This window comes from Stylophora pistillata, chromosome 1 (genome assembly GCF_964205215.1).
Source record: "Stylophora pistillata chromosome 1, jaStyPist1.2, whole genome shotgun sequence".
Classification (NCBI taxonomy): Eukaryota; Metazoa; Cnidaria; class Anthozoa; order Scleractinia; family Pocilloporidae; genus Stylophora; species Stylophora pistillata.
The window spans coordinates 42,119,113-42,144,455 of NC_142519.1; the positions used below are offsets into that span (position 1 = coordinate 42,119,113).

The 25,343-nt window shown below is 36.6% G+C and overlaps 1 protein-coding gene and 2 long non-coding RNA genes across 12 annotated transcripts in view; 2 read left to right on the top strand and 1 right to left on the bottom strand.

Annotated features, from left to right (window-relative positions):
• The window catches only part of LOC148742611 (uncharacterized), a 21,056-nt gene extending 20,493 nt beyond the window's left edge, over positions 1 to 563 (bottom strand). Inside the window, exons 1-2 of one of the 5 annotated variants that reach the window (XR_016000328.1) lie at positions 443 to 563; positions 1 to 135 (exon numbers count right to left, since the gene is read on the bottom strand). The exon at positions 1 to 135 is cut by the window's left edge and continues 1,036 nt beyond it. This is a non-coding gene — a long non-coding RNA (uncharacterized LOC148742611). Of the gene's footprint in view, positions 373 to 442 lie in introns of those variants that run through there. The other 4 variants (XR_016000327.1, XR_016000326.1, XR_016000324.1 and 1 more) reach the window with 4 other exon arrangements.
• A 71-nt stretch (positions 564 to 634) lies between these two features.
• Positions 635 to 25,343, top strand: part of LOC148742615 (uncharacterized) — a 224,173-nt gene continuing 199,464 nt past the window's right edge. The window contains exons 1-7 of one of the 6 annotated variants that reach the window (XM_088757796.1): positions 713 to 856; positions 9,228 to 9,265; positions 9,397 to 9,449; positions 13,650 to 13,714; positions 13,872 to 15,287; positions 15,688 to 15,875; positions 18,626 to 19,948. In XM_088757796.1, the coding sequence (XP_088613922.1) occupies positions 829 to 856; positions 9,228 to 9,265; positions 9,397 to 9,449; positions 13,650 to 13,714; positions 13,872 to 13,921 (234 nt within the window). In that variant the 5' untranslated portion in view covers positions 713 to 828 and the 3' untranslated portion in view covers positions 13,922 to 15,287; positions 15,688 to 15,875; positions 18,626 to 19,948. The other 5 variants (XM_088757794.1, XM_088757810.1, XM_088757802.1 and 2 more) reach the window with 5 other exon arrangements.
• Positions 1,055 to 5,116, top strand: LOC148742616 (uncharacterized). The gene is made up of 2 exons (XR_016000294.1): positions 1,055 to 2,827; positions 4,428 to 5,116. It is a non-coding gene; the product is annotated as an uncharacterized LOC148742616 (long non-coding RNA).

A 25,343-nucleotide genomic window follows, 5' to 3' on the forward strand; every position in this document is an offset into this window, starting at 1 on the left:
GATCTTTTTTTTGAACTTTTTTCCACACCTTCGACTTGTCTTTGGGTTTTAACTTTGAAAAAATCACAGTCTCCTGCCATTAAAATATGTACACAGGATCGAAGCGCTTCCCGTCCGCCATATTGGTCCTGTGGACTAAATCAAATGATGAAGATACCAAACAAAATCATAATTGAATTGATTGATTCAAAGCGCAGTAGAGTGTTATTAAAAACCATACGTTTCAACCTGCTACCTGCACGTCAGTTACGCATGTCACCACTGGAAGACACAGCAGCCTTAATACGTATTGCTACCAATGCGCTTTATCAATCAAGTCAACTATAGTTATATACTTTACGTAAGGCTACACCTATGTCACATCCTGCCGCCCGATACATGCGTAGTCCATAGTTATTCTGCGTGGTTCTGTCCACACATTTTGACCTAAATAATACCTCACCAGCGGGAAGAACAGCCGCCATCTTGGATGTCACAATGTTATGCGCAGAAAAGGTTGCGCAGTGCAAAACCCAGGGAATCACCCTAATAAAATCAGAAACCTGGATTTCAAAATACCAGATTTTCCAATGAAAAGCGAAGATTTCTCTGAACGCAGTTTCTTATTTCTGATTGGCCGTGACTTCCTCTCGACTCAGTTTCCTAGCAACCACATTCAAAATGGCGCACGGCCTTGGATTGAGTACTGAAAGTAATTGATATCGCAATGTATAGTCAGGACGGTTCGTTTCGACAGCTGTGTTACATTTGACAACCTTTTCTGTAAGAAGAGTATTCTCCTCTTCACTTTGTACATCGAATGTGAGAAGTAACTTCAAACCCTCCTGGATGAAAATTCGTATTTATACTTCAACAGGTGAGAGGTCTTAACAAGACTTTTAACTTATTCAATGTCTATGAAATGTATCTTATTAGGACCACTGCGTGCTTATCCTTTAAACATTCAAAATTCTTCCATCGAAATATAGTGCAAAGTCATTTAACCTCCCTCAATATCGGTCATGAAGTGAGGTGAGAAATCGACAAAATGAGTTAACGTGGTTCCTCCTTCCCTTACCAAATCTACATATATGTGACATATATGTGACATAGGTTCAATTGTTGCACATATATGTCACATATATGTGCATATATGTGACATATAGTTAAAATGCTACAGTCATTTCTACATATATGTCACATATGTCTGCATATATGTGACATATATGAAAATTGGCGAGGATGAAAACATATATGTAACATGTATGCAAGTTTGCACATATATGTAGCATTTATGTTTGCTCATATTTATCGATATAGCCTTGCATGGACTGATACAGTAAATTGAGGAGTCCCTAATTCCATTGTAGGGTTCAAATATTACATGATGCAGTGCTGTTTTCATTTTTATTACACTGTATGAATAATAAACTTAAAATGGAAAAGTGCTTATATCAATCTCTATAAGCACATTATATATACTCATGCATGCAGATCTGATTGTGAACTATTAAATATTTAACATTTTGCCAATCCTACTTAAATGATAACGTCAGCTTTTACAATCGTAACAGTGGCCAATTTACCATTTCAACTTTGTTGATATATTCAAATTATTTCATTGCCCCTACTGACGCAGCCCCAAACAGTTTCTTTTAGAAACTATCAGCCTCTACTTAAACGATAGCTTGCATGTATCCTGCTTGAACCTTTCTCTCAAATGAATTAATGCAATCCAAGTTTTTGGTGAAGCTAGGCTGGGTTAATTATGCTGTCATCATAACAAAATTGCTTAAATTATTTGATAAAAAGTGAGATTCTTCTGAACTACAAATACCAAAGAGAAATACCTGAATTTCGGTGCCACTAATTCTTTAAATACATGTAGCTAAAACAGGCAAACCATATAGCAAGGATAAGCTCTGATGGTGTGGGTCTCATGGCTTGTGTACAGCTCTACCTTATGGCCCATGCATGTATCAAGTCTGCAAAGTACTTTTTAAGAGCATTCAATGAGCTGACACACTTAATTGTTAAGTAATCCAGGAATACAGTGCAAATTAATCGAAGCAATTACACCTAAAAGACAATTTCCATTTAGATTGCGAGCAACCACCAAAGTAAGGATCAAAAGAACGCTCTCAGACAGTTTAAGTAGTGAACCTGGGTACACAAAGGGATCCTTAAAAATTTCTGTTTGATTGGAGATGTCGCCACCAACTGATTTCTCTTCATCATCTGAAAAGCTTTCACGATAGCTTCTTCCATCACCTTCAGAGACACCGCTCCAATTCATGTCCAAAATATCATCGCTGTTGTCTTCAGGCGAAGACATTCCTTGATGGTCCGGAGATGAAGGCAATGACATATCTGACATAGTCTCCGACATACTCAAGTCCGCATTAATTGTCATCACGGTCATCTGAATACTCTGATTTGCGATTTCCTAGCGAAACATTCCCACTTTCCTCGGGAGTTTGCTCATCTTCATCTGAGGTAAGTTGTACCGTTTTATCCTGCTGTCGATAAAAAGTGCTTTTGGGTTTTTGAAGGGATACTTCTCTTCGATGAATGTTGTTGCCATCTCGCCTTCTTAACGTTCCACCATTTTACATGGCATGTAAAGCGCATGCCCTCTCATCACGAAAGACCACAATGCCTGAGGGCACGCATCACGTGGTAATATTCATGTGACTAGACAACAGCGTCGACAAGAGCGGGAGTCTTTGAGTCGCAAGTGCCGAAGCATTGTTTCATCGGATAAATTTCGCCAGTGTTCTCCCATTTTGGACAACTTTTCTCATAATGAGAGAAACAAAGGCGCCTTCTCGCTTCGCTAACGGCTTTGGTAAGTCATGCAAAATTAACTGCGTTATATGGATAGTTGTCTTAGCTGCGAATTAATGCTTTCCGCTCTACCTTGGTTCCAGAGGAATTTTGTTTGAAAGCTAGGCCGATTGCGGATTCAACTTTGCCATAAAGATTCGCTACCTTCGGCATGTTTTGAGAGCGTGAAATTTCGGATCATCCTCGGTGTAAAAACCTGATGAGGTTTTCTTTGTGTCATGAGGAATTGTTTTGCTGTACGCTTTTGTTTTTAATGTTTTGTTGTCTTTGTTTTACGTCACTCGTGAGCTTTACAGGTTTTTACACCGAGGATGAGCCGAAATTTCTGTTTGTTTTCATTGATGTCAATACAGAGGCCACTAAGTAACAAAGGACAGTACAGTGTTTGCTTTTCCATGCTGCAATAGATCTTTTCGCGGTAAAAGGAGGGCAGCATCGTCGAGTGGTCAGCGTGTCAGACTTGCAATCTGTCGCTCCTGGGTTCAAGTCCCGCCTTGTCGACTACTTGGATTAGCCCCGAATTTCAAATCCTCGGCCATGCTTGAAATATAGCTAACTGGTTTGCCTTCGGCCAGTTGGGATTCTTAACAACGTTATTTTCAATTTGAATTATTTGTTTAAGTTGTTTCGTGGAAAACCTGTAAACTAGCTTCTAGCTAAGTGTTTCTCCACGTTACACTGTTTATTATTATAAAACGGTTTATTAAAATCCGCCATATTGGAAACGGGGCAAACAGAGCGAGAAGTGTTTGTACGCAATGTCAAAAAACGTCTGTAATATAAAAATCTGGACAAGACTTCCGTATTATATCCCCATACTTGATTATGCATTCAATTCTTGGATAAAGGAAAGCAGAGGAAAAACAACGTATTTCCTTTGGGACTACAGCTTTGTTTTTGATTGGTAGGGGGTTATACGAAAATCTTTCCAAAATCTGCACAAACGTTGAATGGTGAGGGTAATGTGGAGGCCCAAGCATTTCTCTATTTAAAATTGAGGGGGATATATAAAGGTAAGCTGAAAAGTGGGTGATCGTGTTTTTTATTTTCCTTACATCTGTCTTTAAACCCCGCAAATTTTTCAAGGTCAGGGAAGAGTTACTGGGGAATTTTGCAAAAAGTCAAGGAAAATCTTAGTTCTCGTCAAAGTCAGTGAAAAGTAGGGGAATGTTGATTTGAGGGTTCCACAGAGGTTTGTGAAGTAGTCGATCAAGTGTAGCAAATTGGATAGAAAGCTTAAAAGCGATGGAGAAGTGTATCATAGAACAATAGAACTATGCTATTCCGAGAAATTTCGTAAATCGTTCCCTGCATGTCTTTAGCCTTAGCCATTTTATATTTGAGTTGTGTACCCCAAGGAAATAAAACAAACCATCAAACCCTGCTTAACTCAGTGCTAATAATATTTTGTGCACTGCGCTTTCGATAATTTGGTAATTAATTTAATTCAAGGTCAGTGAAAAATGTTTTGAGGTCAGTGAAAAGTCAGGGAATTTTTTGGGTTCCAATGAGTAGCAACCTTTTGTTAGTATTACTATATTTAAGATATATCACAAACTAATATATGATTCTAAGTATATATCTTGCTTCTCATTTGACAGCATTTGTATAGTCCCAATTCAAGAACTCAAAAGTGGCCCTTGTGCAAAAAGCCATCCAGGACACGTGCACAGGATGCCACAGAGGAATTTCAAAAAGGAAAGAATGTTGACACTGTATCGTTAGCATGCACTTGCGTTTTATGACCCTTAATCTTGTCCAATACATTCCATTGAAGTTCATGCACTCATCAGTAACCTATATGGGCAATAGACTTATCATTTTCTCAGTTGAATGCCTGGTTTATTGTTTGATGGGTTCTGAGTTAATGTTTTTGAATGTTGCATATTTGCGGGACCATCCATTGAGGGAGATTGTTATCTGCTTTTTTTATCTATAATGCCCTTGAAAATAGAAAAAAACTTGATTGTGGCAATTGATGTGCTTTAACTCAAGAGAAGTTTCTCCAACTGACCTGTAATTTACCAAGTACATGTCACTGGTGTACATGTTGTGGTTCAGTTTTATCCTGGGTTCAATTTTTATTTTCGTTTGTATTAATTAAACTCTATCATTATTGCATATAGCCATATATCCAACAACAAATGGAAATAAAATTTGCCTGTAGGATAAAACTGAAATACATCACTTTGATGCGGTACGTTGTAATTCAGGCCATTTTATTGATGTAAACACTCATTCACTTTGTTTAAGGAGGAATACAAAATATATGCTTTGTTTGCCACAACCATATATGTCTATGAGCATTTTCTTGCTTTACATTTGGGTACAGCTTTTCATTTGCATATACAGGCTGTTGATGTTTTATATAACTGTTTAATATGAAAAAAGATTGGCTCATAAAATTTAGAAGAACTGCAGAAATGTAATGGTCAAGAGGCCAACTCTAATGTAGCTTTGTTGGTTTATTAGCTCGACGTTTGGACCGTCTCAGTCTTCCTCAGGAGCATACTAATTACAATAAGATTAGTATGTGATTAGTATGTAATTAGTATGCTCCTGAGGAAGACCGAGACGGTCGAAACGTTGGGCTAATAAACCAATAAAGCTACATTGGAGTTGGCCTCTTGACCATTACATTTCTGCTTTTATTTACGTTATTTCAAGAGCGCACGATCACTTCAGTGATCCTCCAGGCAGCGCGTTTGAGACTGATCAGCATTGTTTGTGGGACCCCTTACAGTACAAGCGTCTACTTGTATATATATATATATATATATATATATATATATATATGTATATATATATATATGTACAATTATTTAGGAAAATAAAAATTAAAACTTTGCACGAAGTTTTAGTGCGAAGTTTTAATTTTTATTTTCTTAAATAATTGTTTACAAAGCTCCATGATTCGAGGATAAGGTTTTTTACGTTTATATATATATATATATGAGCTCTATTTTCTTTACATATTAACAGGTTTCACAAAGCCATGCCTTACAGAAATATATGATTTTGTGATCTCAATTAAGGATTGTGGTTATTCTTTATTGACTGCAATTGTTTTTGGCTAGCTATAGACCACTTTCATAAATGGCTGCCGAATTAAAATTCTTTTGTTTACATATAAATTTGCCTGGGTGGCCTCGTTCTCCAGTACAAAAGTCAAAAGAATACATTATCTCAAACGAGGTCACTCGGGCAAATTTAAATTTAAACAAACGAATATTAATCCGGCAGCCATTTATGAAAGTGGTCTATTATCAACTATAATACATCTATGCCTTTAGGTTGACCTGCATGTGCATGCCCTCACCAAATCTACATATATGTGACATACATGTTACACATGTTTGCCACATATATGTGGCATATATGTGCAGCGATTGAACTTATGTAACATATATGTCACATATATGTAGATTTGGTAAGGGTGCATTTGTGGTTCCCAGGTTCCACATATATGTTACATATATGTTACATATATATGTCACATATATGTGATATATATGCAACATGAGTGCCAAATTCCTACATATGCCACATTTATGTTACACATATGTGGCATATATTTGACATACATGCCACATATATGTGGCATATATGGCACATGTATGTGGCATACATATGTAACATATATATGTCACATATATGTAGATTTGGTAAGGGTTATAGATACATTTATTATTCAATTGTGCTAGAGTACAAATAACGCGCGAGACGAGTACGGATATCACGCGATATTTGTACTCCAGAAATATCCGCGAAATTCGCCCACACTGAAATAACAATTTGGCGTGTTGGATAATAATCTCTTATTAGACGTTTTTTTGTGTAGTATCACTGAGTATTTTTAGTCGTTGTTTCTATAACGACTCTCCCTATGGGCTCATCAAAATAGCACAACTCGTAAAAATACTCAGCAATACTACACAAAAAAAGGTTGGATGAGATATATTTATAATGCAGTTGTGCTTTGTAGAGTACAGATAACGTGCAGAGATGAGTACAAATATCATGCGATATTTGTACTTCAGAAATATCTGCGAATTAAATTCGATCGCACTGAAATGAGAATTTGGCGTGTTGGATAATAGATCTCTTATTAGACGTTTTGTTGTGTAGTATTGCTGAGAATGAATGTTTACTCATTGTTTGTATTTTGACATGCCCTACAGGCTTGTCAAAATACAGTGCAACTTATCAAAATACTCAGTGATATATACTACACAACAAAACAATATATGTATTGATGTACAGTGTGTACTAGAAACAAAATGTAACAAGAGATTCATTAACTCAAATCCTCATGAATGCAGTTTCTCAAAATAATGTAAAACATATTTTGATAAGTGCTTCTACAGCTTGTATCAAAGTGTTTCTGTTCTGGTTAATTTAAGCCCCCTCAGATATATACACTGTGTTTGTAAGGCCCTTTATTTAGAAGCCCTCCTAAAATCCCTTACAAAGTTGTATGTACCCAGACTATTAATTAAACCTGAGTGAGTAGTTTTATACTGTTAGTACGCTGAGTATTAATGGTATTGTTTTCAGCATAGTTCTTGTAAACAGACATACTTGTTACATTTTGGGGTCCAAAGTCACTATAATGTGAATAAACTGATCTGCAATATAAGTACATCAGCATCAATGTTACCCAAGGAAAAAAAAAAGTCACTAATAAAACAGCATAGAAGAATGAATTAGGGATCAAAATGGTGACAGATATGCTGTACAGTTGTACATAGGCTCAGACAGACAGCTCTGTTGTCTCATCTTAATTTCTTTCTCCACAATTTTAGATTGCTTTAGCATAATTGGCACCATATCTAATAGTGCTTTGTCTCCTGTACCATTTACAATACATGTTAGTTTTACAGGTTGACTTTCTGATGGAAACTCTTATCACTGTTTAAAGTTTCTCACTGTTACAATTCTCATGTGTTGGTGTCATGGCAACCACATATTTATTATAGAACACAAAGTTTTTTAGTAATTTGAATCATATTGGATTAAGCTTTCAGTTAAGTAATGCTGGGTATCTCTATGATAACCCTTATTGAAAATCTTTCCTTTTTAGCATTTGAGGGCAAATGAGTTAATTGTTCTTAGTTTTTTTACTGAACCTGGCTTCTTAGCTCAGTTCTCTCTCTTGGTACTACAATGTCCAGTCCATTTGCAAGAGCCATTTCTTTGCTGAATTTTCATCTGCAGCTCAAATTGAATTATTTATTGAAAATTTTGATTTAGATTAGCCTCTAAATTTTGTCCACTGACATGTGGCTTTATAGCTGACAGCTGGTAGTAGACTGCCCAACTAGTATCTTGAAGGCAGAGGTTCAAATCCTTTCAATGCCTGAATTTTTTTTATTTTTTTATTTTTCTTCTAATTATCTGATTTTTTTTTTAGTTTTCCTTTTTTATTTGTTTATTTTCTATTAATTTTTTTTAATAAAGTTTTACAGTACTCAACAGTACACTGCAATACAATACATTACTTACAATGCTGCTTTAACTTTCACTAATAACAATATGATGAATATATGCAGTTCATATATTTTGAACTGCGGTTATAGATACATATGATGCATGATCCTTGCAGTAGAAAGTGCTATTTAATATGCAATAGCAAAAATCAGACCGGAAAAAAAAAAAATCAGGTCTGTACGGGATTTGAACTACTGAACTCTGCAATAAGTGCAGCGCTCTACCAATTGAGCTAACAAGCCAACTGGAAGCAGGCCGTTAAGTTGATTCATAATAAACCCGGGATGATAAATTGGATATGATGATTATATGAAGTTCATATATTTTGAACTGCAGTTATAGATACGTATGATGCACGATCCTCACAGTAGAAAGTGCTATATATGCAATAGCGAAAATCAGACCTGAAGAAAATCAGGCCTGTACGGGATTGGAACCACTGACCTCTGCGATACTAGTGCAGCGCTCTACCAATTGAGCTAACAAGCCAACTTTAAGGGAGCAGGCCATTAAGTTGATTCGTAATAAATCTGTGATGATAAATCAGATATGATGAATATATGAAGTTCATATCCTTTGAACTGCGGTTATAGATACGTATGATGCACGATCCTCACAGTAGAAAGTGCTATTTATGCAATAGCAAAAATTAGACCTGAAAAAAATCAGGCCTGTACGGGATGTGAACCACTGACCTCTGCGATACTAGTGCAGCGCTCTACCAATTGAGCTAACAAGCCAATTGTTAGAGCGCTGACTAATAACAATATACTATATCACTTATGGCTAATTATATGTTTACGTTACTTAGTTAAATATGGTATTTACAGTACACCACTGGCAATTACAATTACTTTTCTTACATTATTCACATCTCTGTTTTTTTTTTCATTGTTATTATTATTTTGCAGTAACACATGATATGAACAAAAAAGCAAAAAAAAAAAAGGTTTGTTGACAATATTAATTTGTATTTTACTACCTTAGATAAAGTTCTCAATTTTCCTTGTATAAATTGTAACTTACTAAGATTTTTTCATTATTTTGACCACAGTTTGTATATGTATCTTTTGTTAATAGGATAAGCAAATCCAGCTGGGGTCGGAGGTAATATCGCTAATGGCAGGAGGGAGGTAAATCTGAAGTAAAATTTGGTTAACAGATAAATTTATGTGGATGTTTTTAAAAATATTGAACCACTAGCCTCCTGGCTAACCAGGAGCTAGCCTCCCGGTTAGCTCAATAGTTAGCTCAATGGATAGCTCAATGGTTAGCTCAATGGATAGAGCACTGGACTGTAGTGCGGGAGGTTGAGGGTTCGAGCCCCAGCAGGACCAACACTCAAGGTCTTAAAATAATTAAATAATTGAGAAGAATTTGCTACCTTTCTATAACATCAAGAAATGGTTAGATATTCTAGTCTTCTCAGATAGGGACGAATAAATGGAGGTCCCGTCTCCTGCAGGGTTGGGGTAGGAGACGTTAATTTCCCACACACGAGATTACTGTGTGATGGATGTCCTCCCCTGGGGTGGGATGGGTGGGTTAGGACAGCGGGTCCACATCAGCTACTTACATCTGCCAATTAATCAACCTGCTTAAACAAATAAATGAACTTCAAACTTCAACTTCACTATATGATTTCTGGATAGAATTGAATACTCACAGGGCACTGACCAAGAAGGTGTGTCTAGTGAATCAGGATTTTTGTATTAAAAGCATTAGTCATCATTTCTGATTTTGAATTGCTTGAGTTCCTTATTAGTGACATTATATTCTGGGGAAAACCTTATAACCAAATCCTCTTAGCTTGTCACTTGTTGTTTTGTAAGTTTTAATTGTGTAAGATCTGTTTCCAACCAGAGTCAAAGTTCACCAAATGTCTTTACCATCTTTTAATGGCAGTAGGTTCTGTCCTAATCTTTTCTTGAAGTAATTTGTGGTAATCTTTACATCTACATTTAGTTAGAGATAACTTTGTTTTTAGACTGATAGAAAATATCCCATTCTTCTAATATATTTCTGTGTGTTACAGGCGTTAATGCCTGTGCTTTTCTCTTCAAATAGTTTGGGATTGCAGCAATAAGTTGAAAATTTTTAATAGTTTGGTTCAACATTATATTTCCTTTGAAAATTTTCTAGAGATAAGAACTTTAACCATCTCTATTTAATATTAGTACTTTTCCAAACAAATATTTCCAGAAAATAGATTTGCTCTCTGTTGTAATTTCTTTATTGTTCCAAAGAATAAATTCACTATTGTAAACATCAGGATAACCCCTGCGTAATTACTTGAAATAGCCTAACATCTCGCTATAAAAAAGAGGCATTTTCTTGTCAAAGTGCTCAGAGTTGTAATTACATTTCAATAGGAAAGATAATCCTCCATATTTATTAAAATAACTATTAGGGATAGCTTGCCAGGTCTCATTTGTGAAATTTAGAAACCTGCCTAACCAGCTCAAGTGTAGTGATTTTACCACAGTGGACATTTGGGAAGTTCACACCACCATAATTTTTACTTCATCCTTTTTATTTTTCCACAAGAATTTGAAAATTCTATCTTGCTCTGTTTTAATAACTGTTTCAGGAACACTTAGCATTGAGGCCTGAATGTTTTCTGGTTTCTTTTCTGCAATTTTTTATAAGAAATTACAGTCTACTTGTGAGGATCATTTCTTTGCTTGATTCAATTTCATCTGCTGGTCTAATGAAATTTGTGTCATGAGAAATTAGTATATCTTCTGTAATAACTGAACCACTTGTTCATCAGTCACCATTTGCTGATTATAGGATATGAAAAATTGAATTAATTTCCCTCGTGTTTTTATTTTCTTTTTTTTTGAGTTAAGTTTAGTTTTGTTTTGTTTTTATAGAGATGACACAATGTCAGCTAATGAAAAATAGATGATTTGGCTGCACTTGTCTAGATTTCTACAAAAAACAACCTTTGGAACCATTTAAAAGGTTTCAAGAGTCTAAGTTTAACATGATCTTAGGAAAGATCATTTCTTAATTCAGTTCCTTTCAAAATTGTGAAAATCTTTAAAATAGTGATGAGCATCAAGCCTCCAATAACTCTTGCTGAAGAGGTGATGAAAGAGTAAACACATAGTCAGCTGTAGAAATGATTTTCAAGAGTAGCAGTGAAAAACAATTTAATAAGAACCATGACATGTGTTATCAACTAACTTACTGACTCACAATGCCTCAGCTACAACTAAATTAATTGGCAAAATTGGGTCCACTAATTTCTTTCCATTAGCTTACTAATGACAACATCATCTGACTTCTGACAGTATAAGTGTTTAGTTTATTACTGTGGTTCATCAACCTGACCAAAAGAAAGATCATGCTTCCTCTAAATTTTTTATTTGACCTTACTAAATGCATCTTTCAAACAGCCTGAGTAAAAACATGTATAACTTCAACATACTTTCTCCCCCATTTTCTAAATGTGAAAATTAAGGAATAAAGGTAGTAGTTTCTAAAGAAGCTGTGGTGCTTGCGTCAGTGGGTGTAACATGGTAATTTGGTTTTATCAGCTTAGTTGAAATTATAAATTGGCCACTGTAAAAGAGTTAAAAAGCTGGCGTTTGGAGCGTTAGCCCTTAATGTCAGAGCGGATGGAGGAATTGTGAGTTGTGTGTGTGTGTTTATATGCAGAAAGTGGAGCTATGCTATTGGTGAGAACATGGTGACGAGAAAAACAAGAATGAATTAATGGAATGAATTAACAGCGGTCATTGATAACTATTAACAAACAAATATAACTGCGCGGAAAATTAGGAAACAGATACATGAAAAGACACTGCTATTTCAACTGAGGCAATTCAGTACCTTTTCAGTATAGTTTTTCCTACTTAATCAGACCTGACCATGATTTACATTTCTGTGAGAGATTTCAAGTATACTTATACCCTACATCATCAACAAGGAAAATGATTTTCACTCGAACAGTATACTTAAAGTGTACTTCAAAAATGGTACTGCAGCTGTACTTAAGTAAGTGCAGTACCATTGAAGTATGATTGCAGTATAACTATTATTGATGCAGTATACTTGTACTATACTTAAAGTAAACTTCATGGTTATCTTTTTTGGTAAGGGATGCAGTCGGAATTTTCCTTTTGTGACGTTTGTAGTGCTGACTGTCGATCAATAAGTTGGGCGCGGCGATGACTCACTTGAACGACAGAAACAGGGTAACCAGGTTTTTTTCGAAAAACTGGCACAGTGACATCTCTACATAAACGACGAAGTCCTAGAAACTGAGAAAAGGGAATGGCATTCTTGACATGAGATGGGTGCGAATATGAATACAGAAAGTAGTGTGAGTTTGTAGGTTTGTGATACACACTAGTGCATATACCATTTTCTTTAATTGAAACTTTGATGTCTGAAAAGGATAAAGAACTGTCGGAAATTTCCTAGGTATATTTTAGGGCTGGTTGAAAAGAATTGACTGGGGTTGTAAACTGAGTTAGCTCCTCTGTTGATCACGAAATACTTATTAGCAAACTAGGGTCATATGGACTTAAGGACATTGAGTTAGACTGCTTCCGAAACTATCTGACAGACCGAAAACAACTCCTAAGTTTTGGTAAAGAAAACTCTGATCCATGTCTTATTACCTTGGGTGTCCCGCAAGGGTCAATTCTTGGCCCTTTACTCTTTGTCCTGTTTGTCAACGATCTGCCCAGATTCTGATGTACGCTGATGATACAGTTATTTATTTCACCGCTAGTAATGCCCAAGAAATAAGTAGTACACCTACCAGTGAACTTGCCAAGGTTAATGACTGGCTTTTAGACAGCAGTCCTTTTATTCACCAAGGCAAAACTGAATGTGTTTTATTTGGTACTGGCTCTAGGTTAGCAAATGCTCTCTGTGAATATCGATGGCAAGGAGCTAACACGGGTTGCCGAGTATAAATACCTAGGTGTAATCTTGGATGAGTCGCTTTCATGGAACACACACGTAAATTATGTAGTAAGCAAAGTTAGTAAGAGAATAGGAATTCTTAGCCGCACCAGGCGGAGCATTAGTATGCATACTGCTAATATAATTTATAGATCATTTATTCTTCCTGTTCTTGATTATTGTGATGCCGTTTGGAACTGTTGCGGCCGTACGAATGCTGATAGTATAGAAAAATTGCAGAGACGTGCGGCAAGGATTATCATGCAAACTAACAGCAGTGATGAAGCGCTAGCTCACCTTAATTATGATACGCTGGGACTTAGACGGGAGATTCACACGTTAAACCTTGTGAAGAAATGTCTAGATAAGCGGTGGCCGCAATTTTTAATGGACCACTTTTATTTTAATAGAGATATCGTACAGAGAAAGACGCGGCAAAGTAATCATCTTCGTCTTCCCTCCATCAAACTAGAATGTACGAAAAAACCTTTTTATTATCATGGATGTGAAGTTTTTAATCGTAATTTGTAGTTTTTATGAATAGTTTAATAAATTTTAACCTCTTCTAGGATTTTTCTTCTGTTAGCTTAGTTAGGATTAGTTTTGAGTATTTTTATATTTCTTTTATCTAGGGCCTCTAAGGATATCAGTTTTTGTAACTGTAGGAGTTACCCTAGCCTAAATAAAAGTATCTACTACTACCACTACTACTCTCTGCGGGGTAGAGGAGGAAGCGCCGATACAGTCGTCAATATAGCGACTGCAGAGTTCAGGTTTGGGTCATTTATTGGCTTAAAAATTAGTATTCGACAAAACCTACAAAGAGATTGGCATAGCTGGGTTTCATTTTAGTACCCATGGCTACGCCATTGGTTTGTTTAAAATAATTGTCCCCGAATGAAAAACAGTTGAGTGTAAGAACTAGTTCGGCTAGGTGAAGTAGAGTTTCAGATCTAGGTTCCTTAACAATGCGTTGATGGAAAAAATGTTTGAGGGCCAGAAGACCTTCGTCATTGGGAATGACAGTATAAAGAGATGTAGTTTCCACAGTGAAAAGAAGTTTGCCTTGGCCGAGGAAATTAAAGTCGCGAAAAATTTGAAGGGCGTGTTGGCTGTCTTTGATATATGATAGTAAAGTTTTGACGATGGGAGCCATAATGTTGTCTAAATAGTTGGAAATAAGTTCGGTGGGACAACTGCGAGCCAAGACAATGGGTCGACCTGGGCTGTTAGGTTTGTGAATTTTAGAGAAAAAGTAAATAGAAGAAGTTCTAGGAGTGGTAATGATGAGATTTTTTGCTGTGGCCGGCAATTCTTGTTTAGCTTGTTTAGTTCAGTTCGTTAATCGTATTTTTGACAGAGTTTTGATGAGTTAAAGTGAGATCTTTGTCAACTTTTTGATTAAAAGAGGTGTCAGAAAGTTGCCGCAGAGCTTCTTTTTGGTAAAGATCGGTCCTCCAAAACAATTACTGCGCCACCCTTGTCGGCTGCTTTGATAACAATGTCTCTGCGTTTTTTTAGGTTTTTTTAGTGGCGACCACTCTTCAAAGGAGAGATTGGAAAATTTGGTGCTACGATTGAATTTAAGTTTGTTAATATCGTGGCGACATTTTTTGATGAAAAAATCTAGTGATGCGAACCTGGCCCTCTGGAGGAGGCCATTTAGACTTCGAATCTGAAGTGTATTTTGCGCGAGGTGTTAGAATGAAAGTTTATTTACAATTTGTCACTATTAGCACTGAAAAGCCTCATTGGGGGAGTGGGCAATTATTATTAGGATCTTAACTATTATTATCATGATTATCATGACTATTATCATCTTATTATCATTATCATCATTACTTGAACTTCGTGATAACGGAAACGTGGTCGGAACGTTTTCACAACTTAACCATCTTTCAAAATCACTCGTCTTTAAAACACTTTACTGACGAGGTACTACTTTTCTTGTCTTCTCTACTTATGTGGTCTTGTTGCAGTGAAGTGAGAGAAGGAGTTATATCCGAAGAAGATCGCCAACTTCGGAGAACAAAAACGGACGACACTTGGTAAGTCTCGCCTCCATTTCACACTTTTTCTCGACAAAAAGGAAAATAGGCACTGCTTTGTAGAGGTTTCAACGCTTTGGGTAAACCCAGAACGAAAGATATTAAAACAGCCCGTTAGAAGTGCCAAAAATATTTTAAGTTGTCGATGAGGATTCTGTCTACTGATAACCGACGGCATCAATGAGCTCTGTTGCGCTGTTTTTTCCTTTGCATCTTGTTTGTTAAGGTCAGTGTCACAAGTTCTACAGACAAATTATAGAGCGCAGTAAAGCAGTACCCTTGGTATCATTTATTACTCTGGAAAGTTGATCGATTCTGAACACTCTGAGCTTGGGCAACCGAAACAGACAGAACTGCCCCTATGACTGTTTATCGTAATATATTGATAATACTTTCACAGAGGATGAAAAAACAGTTGTATTCCCTCTTGGACATGTGTAAATCAACTCAAGATGTGTTGCTGAAACAGGCAAAGCAGGAAATAGCCATGGGGAAATGTAAGAACAAAGTGGACTGTATGACTGAAGAAATCGAAACGTTAAAGAGAATTACTACCGAGGATGCTAGGCCTAAACAAGCGAGTAGCAGGTTGGTGTGAACTAGTGAGCCAACTATTAAAGTCAATAACTTTTCTGATTATTTAGACACATATCACTGATCTATATTTAAAAAAAAAAAAACTAAACCTCGCTGGGCTTTTTTGATGCTTAATTGGTTATATCAACTAGTTTGAAATAGTAAATTGGCCACCGTAACGAATAAAAAAGCTGACGTTTCGAGCGTTAGCCTTTCGTCAGAGCGAATGGAGGAATTGTGGGTTGTATGTGGTTTTATATGCAGAAAGCGCACCTACGCCATTGGTGGGAACATGGCAACGAGAAAAACACGAATAAATTAGTGGAATGAAAAGCGTTCGTTGATACCTGTGGGATTAAGAGTGCCGATTTCAAAGATTAACTTTTGTTCAAGAGTTTTGCGGTTTTTTGTGTTGCGTAAATGTAAGGAAAGACCGCAGATAGCCATATGTTGTTTAGAATGATTAGGTAAATTAAAGTGTCTAGCGACTGGTTTAGATGAGTCCTTGTCATTCCTTTCCACGACGCGAAGGTGTCCTCGGAATCGGTCAGCTAGTCGTCTTCCTGTTTCGCCGATGTATAACTTTTTGCAATAAGTGCAAGTTATGCAATAGATAACGTTGGCGGAGGTGCACTTCAAGTGATCGGTGATCTTAATGGATCGCATGGGTCCCGATATTTTCTCAGCGTTGTGAATGAAGGGACAAGTTTTGCATCGTGCGCGAGCGCATTTAAAAGTGCCGGGTTGGTCATTAGTTTGGAATGAACTTCTGACCAAAAAATTGCCTATGTTTTTGTCGCGTTTGAATGAAATAACTGGAGGTTGCGAAAAGATAGTGCCAGTCTCTGGATAGTTTTGAAGTAATTTAATTTTTTGAAGAAAATCTATAACATTTTCCAGATCGACAGTAGCATTTGAACAGGCTCTTAAGTCGAATACGGTACGAAAAGGAAAGCGGGAGGAAAAACAGCGATGACGGGGAATGGGTAAGGAAGAGGGCGCTCCCCCTTCCTTACCACTCCCTTACAAGCTACTTCATTCGGAGTTAATTCCAACTGCCGTTAGGGGACTGTTGACAAGCTCTATCGACAGTCAGGCACGTGTGGTTAATGAGGGTTTTTCATCAGCGTAGTAATCGGCCAAAAGATTTTGCATGGATTACATAAAGCACTACCCACGTTCATGCTACCTAGCTAGTCATTTTTTCTTTAAATTCTATGATTACTAAACTTTGTTCATATAGGAAAATTAACGTGAAATAAGAAATCCTGCTCTTTCTGATAGAGAGGCTACAGTGTAAACTCCGCCAACAAAAATGAAATATATGTTTACGTTGCGTAAGTATTTGAATGAAAATAAAGCCTTGGAAAAGTCTTACATTTCAAGCAAAACAATCAACAAAGTCATGGTGCGAAAAGGTCACAAAACTCAACTCAACTCCGAAAGAGAGTCCTCGTCAATCCCAGTGTCAAGTTCAAGGTCTCTTAAACGTGACTTGTTAACTGATCAGGTCACGCTGTCGCGCCGGAATATTCCAAAAATACCAAGAAGGAGAGAAAGAGAAAACTGCCTCGAAATAAGTTCAAGATTGGATTTAATTTGTAGCTATACGGTTAGCTGGTAGAGCGGAGCTCAAGATGACTGATCATGGGCTTAGCTCTATTGGTGGACTTTGGCTGAAGAAAAAGACTAAAATCTCCCTGTCTCGAACGACCGAAAAAAATTCCAACGAAAAATGCGCTCACGAAGGTTTTTCTGTCTTTGGGCTGTTTTCAACCGAGACGGAGGTGATTTGTTTTATGACCCCATTTTCTTAAAAGACTGTCTGGAAAACTTGGCCTACAGAGGACATGCCACATTTTATCGCGCAATAGAACTAAAATATCGCGTGATAAATTTTTCTTTATCGCGCGGTTATTTAATTATTATATAGCTGGCAGCACCAGCTGGAAGATGACGCGAATCCTATGTTCTGATTGGCTACCCGAGCCGGCAGGGCAAGATGGGCCCATTTTACCCGCTCAGGACTGCCCGCTTTAATCCCGCGCAAGAGAAAAAGTGGGTGGGGCGGACTTTAAAGTTCGTAACTTTTGGACAGTGTTGGCGTCGAAGTCGCTATAAGCGGCAGAAGAAACAATCAAAACAAAGTTAGAATTAAACGAGCCTCGTGGGCACACTGTGCTACAAACACAGTTGGCTTTCTTTCCCGGCTCTCGAAATAAACAAGTCATTATTGATTCTTAGTAATTTCAAAGCGAAATATTTTTTCCATATACTGAATCCTTTACTGACCAAGCTTGTTCGGTCAAGATGGCTGGATATTATCCTCGTTCTTTTATTTCGTTTTTATGGACCTCAACCTCGTCTCAGTGCATAAAAACGCTAAAAAAGAACTGGGCCAACATCCAGTCATCTTGACCTCAAGCGTGGTCAATAACGCGTATCACAGGATTGTGAATTTAATTTAATTTAGAATTTATCGCGCCATAGTTTTTCACTTATCGCGATACGATTTCGATTTCTCGCACGATATTTTGCTTTTATCGAGCGATAAATGAGATTTATAGCGCGATAAAATTGAATTTAAAAAGTGGATAGCCTGTCGTCTATGGGCCACAGTATGTTTTTGCCTAGAGGAGAAGGAAGAAATAAAACGAGAATACTCGCCCCATCGACTTGCACGAGTACAGTAGAGTAGGAGATCAATATACATGCCACAGGGCTATTAACTTGTGACTGAATTTAATTTTTTTTTTTTTCAGGGCACAAAGACGGTGTCTGGGAAATCGGCGTCGTTAATTTAGCAGTGGCTAAGAAGGAGGTTGACAAACTGTTAATTCACTTATTCATTTGAACAATAATTAAGAAACCCCTTCCTGGATTGCCGAGCTATTCCTCTCAACGAAGGCCTTTGATCTATTGTCGGATTTTAAACCAAAAAGGTTTTGATTTATGAATACATCAATGTCATTACTTCACGATCTCTGGGTCGTCTTTTCATGTGTAACACCCTCATTCATTTGCGTATAACTTCTTTAACTTAATCCCTCTGGCTCTTATGGTTTGATGCTCAATCTAAGACTACGTCACAGCATTGTCCAAAGAATAATTGCTTTCTTATTGTCTTTCCGTGAATTGTTCGTGTTTGTGTTTGAGTTTGAAAATATGCGAAGAGAGGCCCTGTTCTGGAGGGAATTTTCTCTTCAGATTTCCTTTACCAGCACAGAGATATCAGCTGCATTGAAATTCCATCGCCCGAGTGTCACTGGCATCTTCAGTTAAGGAAACAAAAATATGTTTCAAAAACCATATAATTTTTATCTCAACCAGTACAAGGTACATCATTATGAAATAACAACATTGACTACGCTTTGTAATTCCAAATATGATCTGCCTGAACATTTAGATGCTACAAATAACATTTTATTTATTGACGCAAATAATAATCTTTTTTTTTCTATGGTCAGAGTAGCAGCTGTTTGTGAACTACTCGATGTGGTTTTCGCGAATTAATGGTTTGCAGCCAGATTACTGAGTTAATTTTGAAAATGGCCGTTTCTTACCTCTTGATTGCGTTTTTTGTTCTTTGAGATCTGAAGACACGATAATAGCGTTGTTAATAATTCGACGTATTTTTAAAAGTGAAGACAGAAATGTCTCGGTTTTATTTTCTTTAAGGAGAACAGACAGCATTCTCGTCTTTTGACAGTTGTCATCAAACCGTCTTCCGGTTAGCTCATTTGGTTAGAGCGCTGGACGAATAAACCGTAGGTCCCGTCTCCTGCATCTATTAATTAGATAATTTGATTAAGCAGGGGACGTTAAAGAACCCGCATCACGAGGTTACTGTGATGTGGTCTGGCCGGTTTACTGGGAATTGGGAGGAGGGGGTAGCTGTAAAAAAAAAAATCGCCTTTATTGATTATAAACTGCTACTGGTAGTCTGACAAAGTACCCCGCACAGTGTTAAAAAGCGCCTTGAACATAGGATAAGAACGCTATAGAAATACAAGTTATTATTATTATTATTATTATTATTATTATTATTATTATTATTATTATTATTATTATTATTATTTTTATAAACAATTTGTGAATATAGAGGTAAGTCTGTAGTAACTGGATCGGTTCTTTTTAATTTAACTAGCCCATCTTATTTGCTCATATCAATTTTAGCTGTTCTGATTCAATTGAATCTTGGGAATGATTAAAATATTTCGAAAGGAAATAATCACAATTATTTTCTCTTGATTATTTCAAGTGTTATTGTCAGTGAGAAAGTGTCCCAGAGGGTGGAGACATAAGTGAACCGATTTTACAGAAACTTGCAGCCGTAGGTAACCTTGATGATATTCGAAAAGCCAAAGGCGTTTTCTTTTCTGCCTTTCTTGTTAATGACCTAATCAAAATAATCCTAGTTTTATTCAAGAGTTAAAAATAACTGCGAATACTTGTGGAATATCGTGAAAACGGCTCTAAAGCCCCAAAGGCTCTATAGGGGAAGTCGGCGAGTCCCACAGCCAATACATGAAAGCTGATATCTTTGCTGTTTTACAGCTATCGGTGAACCCATAGAGACCCCACCTAGAACAGCCATAGTCAGTTGCAAATCCCTCTTAAGATTTCCGAAAAGTTGTGAGACATAGAAATCCATGTTTTCTCAGCGTCGTATCTCGTTTTTGCATTTCTTGTTTTACCGCAAAATCCAAATTCCAAATTTCACAATCAAAATCCAGATTTTGCAATCAAGAGCAGAGATTTCTTTGAACGCGGTTTCTTAGTTTTGATTGGCCATGACTACCTCTCGACCCAGTTTCCTAGGAACCGCACTCGAAATGGTGGACAGCCGTGTAGTTAGTGCTGAAAAAATTGTTATAACATAACCAAAGTAAAGCGCGCGCTCTGATTGGTCAATTTAGCGTCCCCCATTTGCCCATGGGTGTAGGCTGCTGACGTGAGCAAATGCAAAGACTATTTTTCCGCGCGCGCTTGTTTTTTTCTGGTCACGTAAGATTTGTTAAATAAAAGGGAACTCTAGCTACAGTGTGTTAATGTTATGTTATAAAACAAATGGTAAACACCACAGCGCACACTATTGAGTTATGGATGCACTTGGGAGGTTTGCTAAGCACTCAAGAAGCTAGAGTCGCTCTCGGCTATCGCCTCGAGCGACTCTTACGCTTCTTTCGTGCTTAGCAACCTCCCGCGTGCATCCATAACTCAATAGTGTACGCTGTGGTGTTTACCATTTGTTAAATGTCGAACTGTGAGGTCAGGACGGTTCGTTCGACAGCTGTGTTACATTTGAAAACCTGTTCTAAAAAAGGGGATTCTCCTCTTCACTTTGTACATCGGATGTGTGAAGTAACTTCCACCCTCCGGGATGAAAATTCTCTTTAGTACTTCGACAGGTGAGAGGTCTTAACGAGACTTTCAACCGATTCAATGTCTATGAAATGTATCTTATTGGAACCATTACATACTCATCCTTTAACAAATGTGGAAAGAACTGATCACCAAGCAATAGGTTGGTGGACAAAGCCATGACCTCAAGTCCAGGGACTGAACCTCAAACATGGACCAACCCTTTGATGTTTTGGTTTTGTTCTTCGTTAGTCACGACATGCACCACGAAACTTAGGCGATTATTTTAAACAATCAAAATCCTTCCTTCGAAAAGTAGAAGCCATTTTTCCTTCCCTTGATATCGGCCACCAAGTGAGGCGAGAAATCGGTAACATTAATTTATTCCTCCTTCAGTATAATACATTGACGTACTAGAAACCAAATGCGTCAAGAAACTCATAAATTGATAATGTTTAGATCAAAGAGCATTTTCCTTAATTTTGTTGTTCTCTTCTTGTTGTTGTTGGGAAAATGCATTTACATCTTCGTTACTCACCACACCACAACAAATCTTGCGGCCATTATTCCAAATAAGAAACTAAGCAAGTTCATTCAGCAAAGTTTAAGAAAGCAGGAATTGTGACATGGTTGCTCAATATCACCATTCATGTTACAGTTATGTAGGGAAGTCGTATTGATTGTAATGAATTCAATGTTTAAGTTGCTAGTACAGCACTCCCCTCCATGATTATAATAAATAACAAGGTACATGCATGTAGTGGCCTATTCCAGTCATCGGAATGACTTTTTTTTATAGAGCATGAGATAATGAAATGCTGATATTTTTAATGGCAGATTGAAGTGATAATGAATACTGCTGACAGAGATGACCTGCAGAGAAAGTTTGGATGCAAAGGACAACATATTGGATTTGTTTTATATGTTAAAGAAGCTGCTTCCTGCAGGTAAAAATAAAAATTCTATAGTGGAAGGAGGAGGGGATAATATAAACTGCCACTTGCAACTGTTTAATGCTGGCCCCCAGTTATAGGCCTATCTACCTGTGAACAAGAAAATACATGCATAGATTTGGTTATTTAAGCCCCAAGACCCCCTGGATATTAAAGCCCTCCTCAAGCCTTTGTTGTTTAAATAATAACAAAGCTGGAAACAGTACTGCTGTGAATTAGACCTCAAAATTTGTAATCATTAAGAGAAAGGATGGGCTTCAAGGAGAAAGTCTGAACTTCTTTAAGTTAATATGTTCCAATTTTATTCAGGTTGTTAGTTTTTAATTTAATTCTGTTCCAAATGTATTGAAATGAATTCAATTTATCAATGCAAAACAATTTTTTTTCATATTTTCTCATTATTTATTTTCCTTCTCTTCTTCCTCATTTAAGTATATCAGTGGAAATTATACAATTTATTCATTATAATTTATAAAGTAGCTTCACTGAAATGCTGTTGGTCTTAATGCATCATATGACTGAGTGTGCCCCAACTAAAACTGGGGCGCACTGGTGATTTTTCTCAGTTTATGTTATTAAATTTTCAAACCTAACATTTGATTTGAGAAAAGCCTATGTTTGAAATGTAATAGGCCTTTTACAGCTGGGGTCACGTGATCAATATTAGATATATATTATGGGATACAACTTGAAGAATACTAGAGATGGAAAAAGCATATCAAAAATACCAAAACGACCAAGTTTGGGCACCGGGAATTACAGAGCACTGTTTTACAGCAGTTTGAACTTTCGGAAAATTTAGAGGATTTGTATGGAAAATGTTGCTGGAGAGCAAGGCCTTGCTCTCCAGCAACTTTTTCCATATAAACCTTCTTATTTATTATAAAATTCAGAGTGTCATCAAATCTCATTTTTGAATAATGGAGGCCTCAAACTTGGCAATTTTGTTATTTTCGAAATGCCTTTTTCCTTTTCTGAATTCGGCTAAGTTATAGCCCATAATTTCATGAAAAGTAGGTCACGTGACAGCTTAGCTGCAAAAGGCCTATTGAAGATAATAGGGCATACTGATATTATTACAAGCTCACACCTTTTTCTTGAGCTTCACTCTTGGAAAACATTTGTTCCTGACTAATCAGATGAATTCTACAGACAAACACCTGCACACATTTTTGCACCAAATGGAGGTTATTGATCATAAATGAAATGTCTCGAAAAACTAGTAAACATTGGCTAATGCCTATACCCTACAACATATCAAGTTCCCACCATAAGCAAAACACCAGAATTGTTTATCAGTATGTCCAATCCCCCAAATGTCTTCTGGACATAAGTACAGAGTTTGTTGATACTGTCCTGGGATGTGATATTGAGGTGATGGTGCTGAATACTTGTTACATTTAATTCCTTACTAAGTTGGCCACATATTTGTAGCTGCTGTAATTAAAGTTTATTTTTTTCATTATGATTATTATTTACTTTACTCACAATGCTATCCCTATTACAGTTAATACTGTAACTTATAATATAATAATTATATACTAGAGAGGTAGACAGCACAACATATCACAGACACAGTGCAGATACTTCAATTAGATTTTGAAGCATGAGTTAGTTGATAATAAAAATAGACAATGCAGATTTTTTAAGGACCATCCACATGCATATTTCCTCCACACAGTATCACAACAAGAATTTTCATAATAATGGTTCCTATCATTTCCTAAAATCTTGAAGCTTCTTATATCTTAAGGTAATACATCTTTCACTCTCCTTCTTGGCTTCTACTTTGCGTAGAAACAAATTAAACTTTGGAAGTGACTTATTTCTTCTACACTCCCATATACACAGTTTACCAGGCAAGCATTATCAGATAATTTAGTAGGTTATTTCTATTTAAAATGCCAATTATAATTTGTGTTAGAGATAAGTTCAGATTTTGACTCGGAGAATTAGAGCACCAATTGTAAACCTGTTCTAAAAGGCTCATGCATACTGAGCAGTAATAAACAGACCATCTGATAGGGTACAGAAAAAAATAGAAAATCATGTGGAAATGTTTGGCAATATTATGCGGAAGAAAGTGATGATTATGCAGAAAAGATGCCAGAGAAGACTTATACCACAGACTTAGAAGACTTATACCATCTCTTTTATGATAAAAGAGATGGTATAAATCTTCTTTGAAAATTGCGCAGAAGGAACACACCTTTGACTCAATTAACCCAATTTTAAATAATTTGGTATTTGTAAATAAAATGTTATTATAATTATTTATACTGAAAAGACCAGACATAAGTTTCACCTGCCGCGTAGGAGATCAAGAATACCTCATGCAATGGGTCTGAAAGTTCCAAATCAGCTGACAGCGTTTTTAATCTATTCCCTGGATATTTGGCTTTATCAATAATCGTCAGTGAATAGAGCTGTTTTGACTCAGCTGAGTACATGTAGAATTCGACATTATTGTATGTGAATGTCATAGGATCAAATTCCACCAGTGGAAAAGAGGATAACTTGTCCTTAGGCACAGACAATTGTAAGGCAGACCATGTCAAAAAATTGGAGTCAAGCCCTGTATTCTTTATGTTTTCAAGGGCATAATTATATCATCCAAACTAAACAATAGATCATTTAAATAAATAATTACACAGTCTGCACATTTTTATAGAAGATAGATTTGTTATCAATTCTTATCTCTTTATTATTCCAAATTACATAATGGGCATAATTAATATCAAAGAAACCCCTGAGGGGGACTGGGTTCTAATTTCTCCTCACAGTATCACCCTGAAATCAAAAGTAAAGGTCCAATGAGAATCAAGGAAATTCTAATCACCAATCCAACAAACTCTTGATTGACAAACAAATTCTCCTTGTCAGTTTCATAGGAAATGTAGAGAGAACAGTGTGGAGAATATCATAAATATTAATGCTGGATTGTAAAGGTTTCATTGACAGTCAGGCTTCTTAAATAATCACTTCAGATTCACCCACAGCCCTGGGGACTCTTGAAAAGTTTACAGTTTTGTGAGTGACATGTAGTTTGTGTGGTTTCTTTTAATTTTACACCAAGGCCATGTTATTTTTACTTATCTGATTTTTAATTTTAATTTTAATTCATTTATTCGCCACGGGAATGGAAAGAGAAAGGAACAGAGCT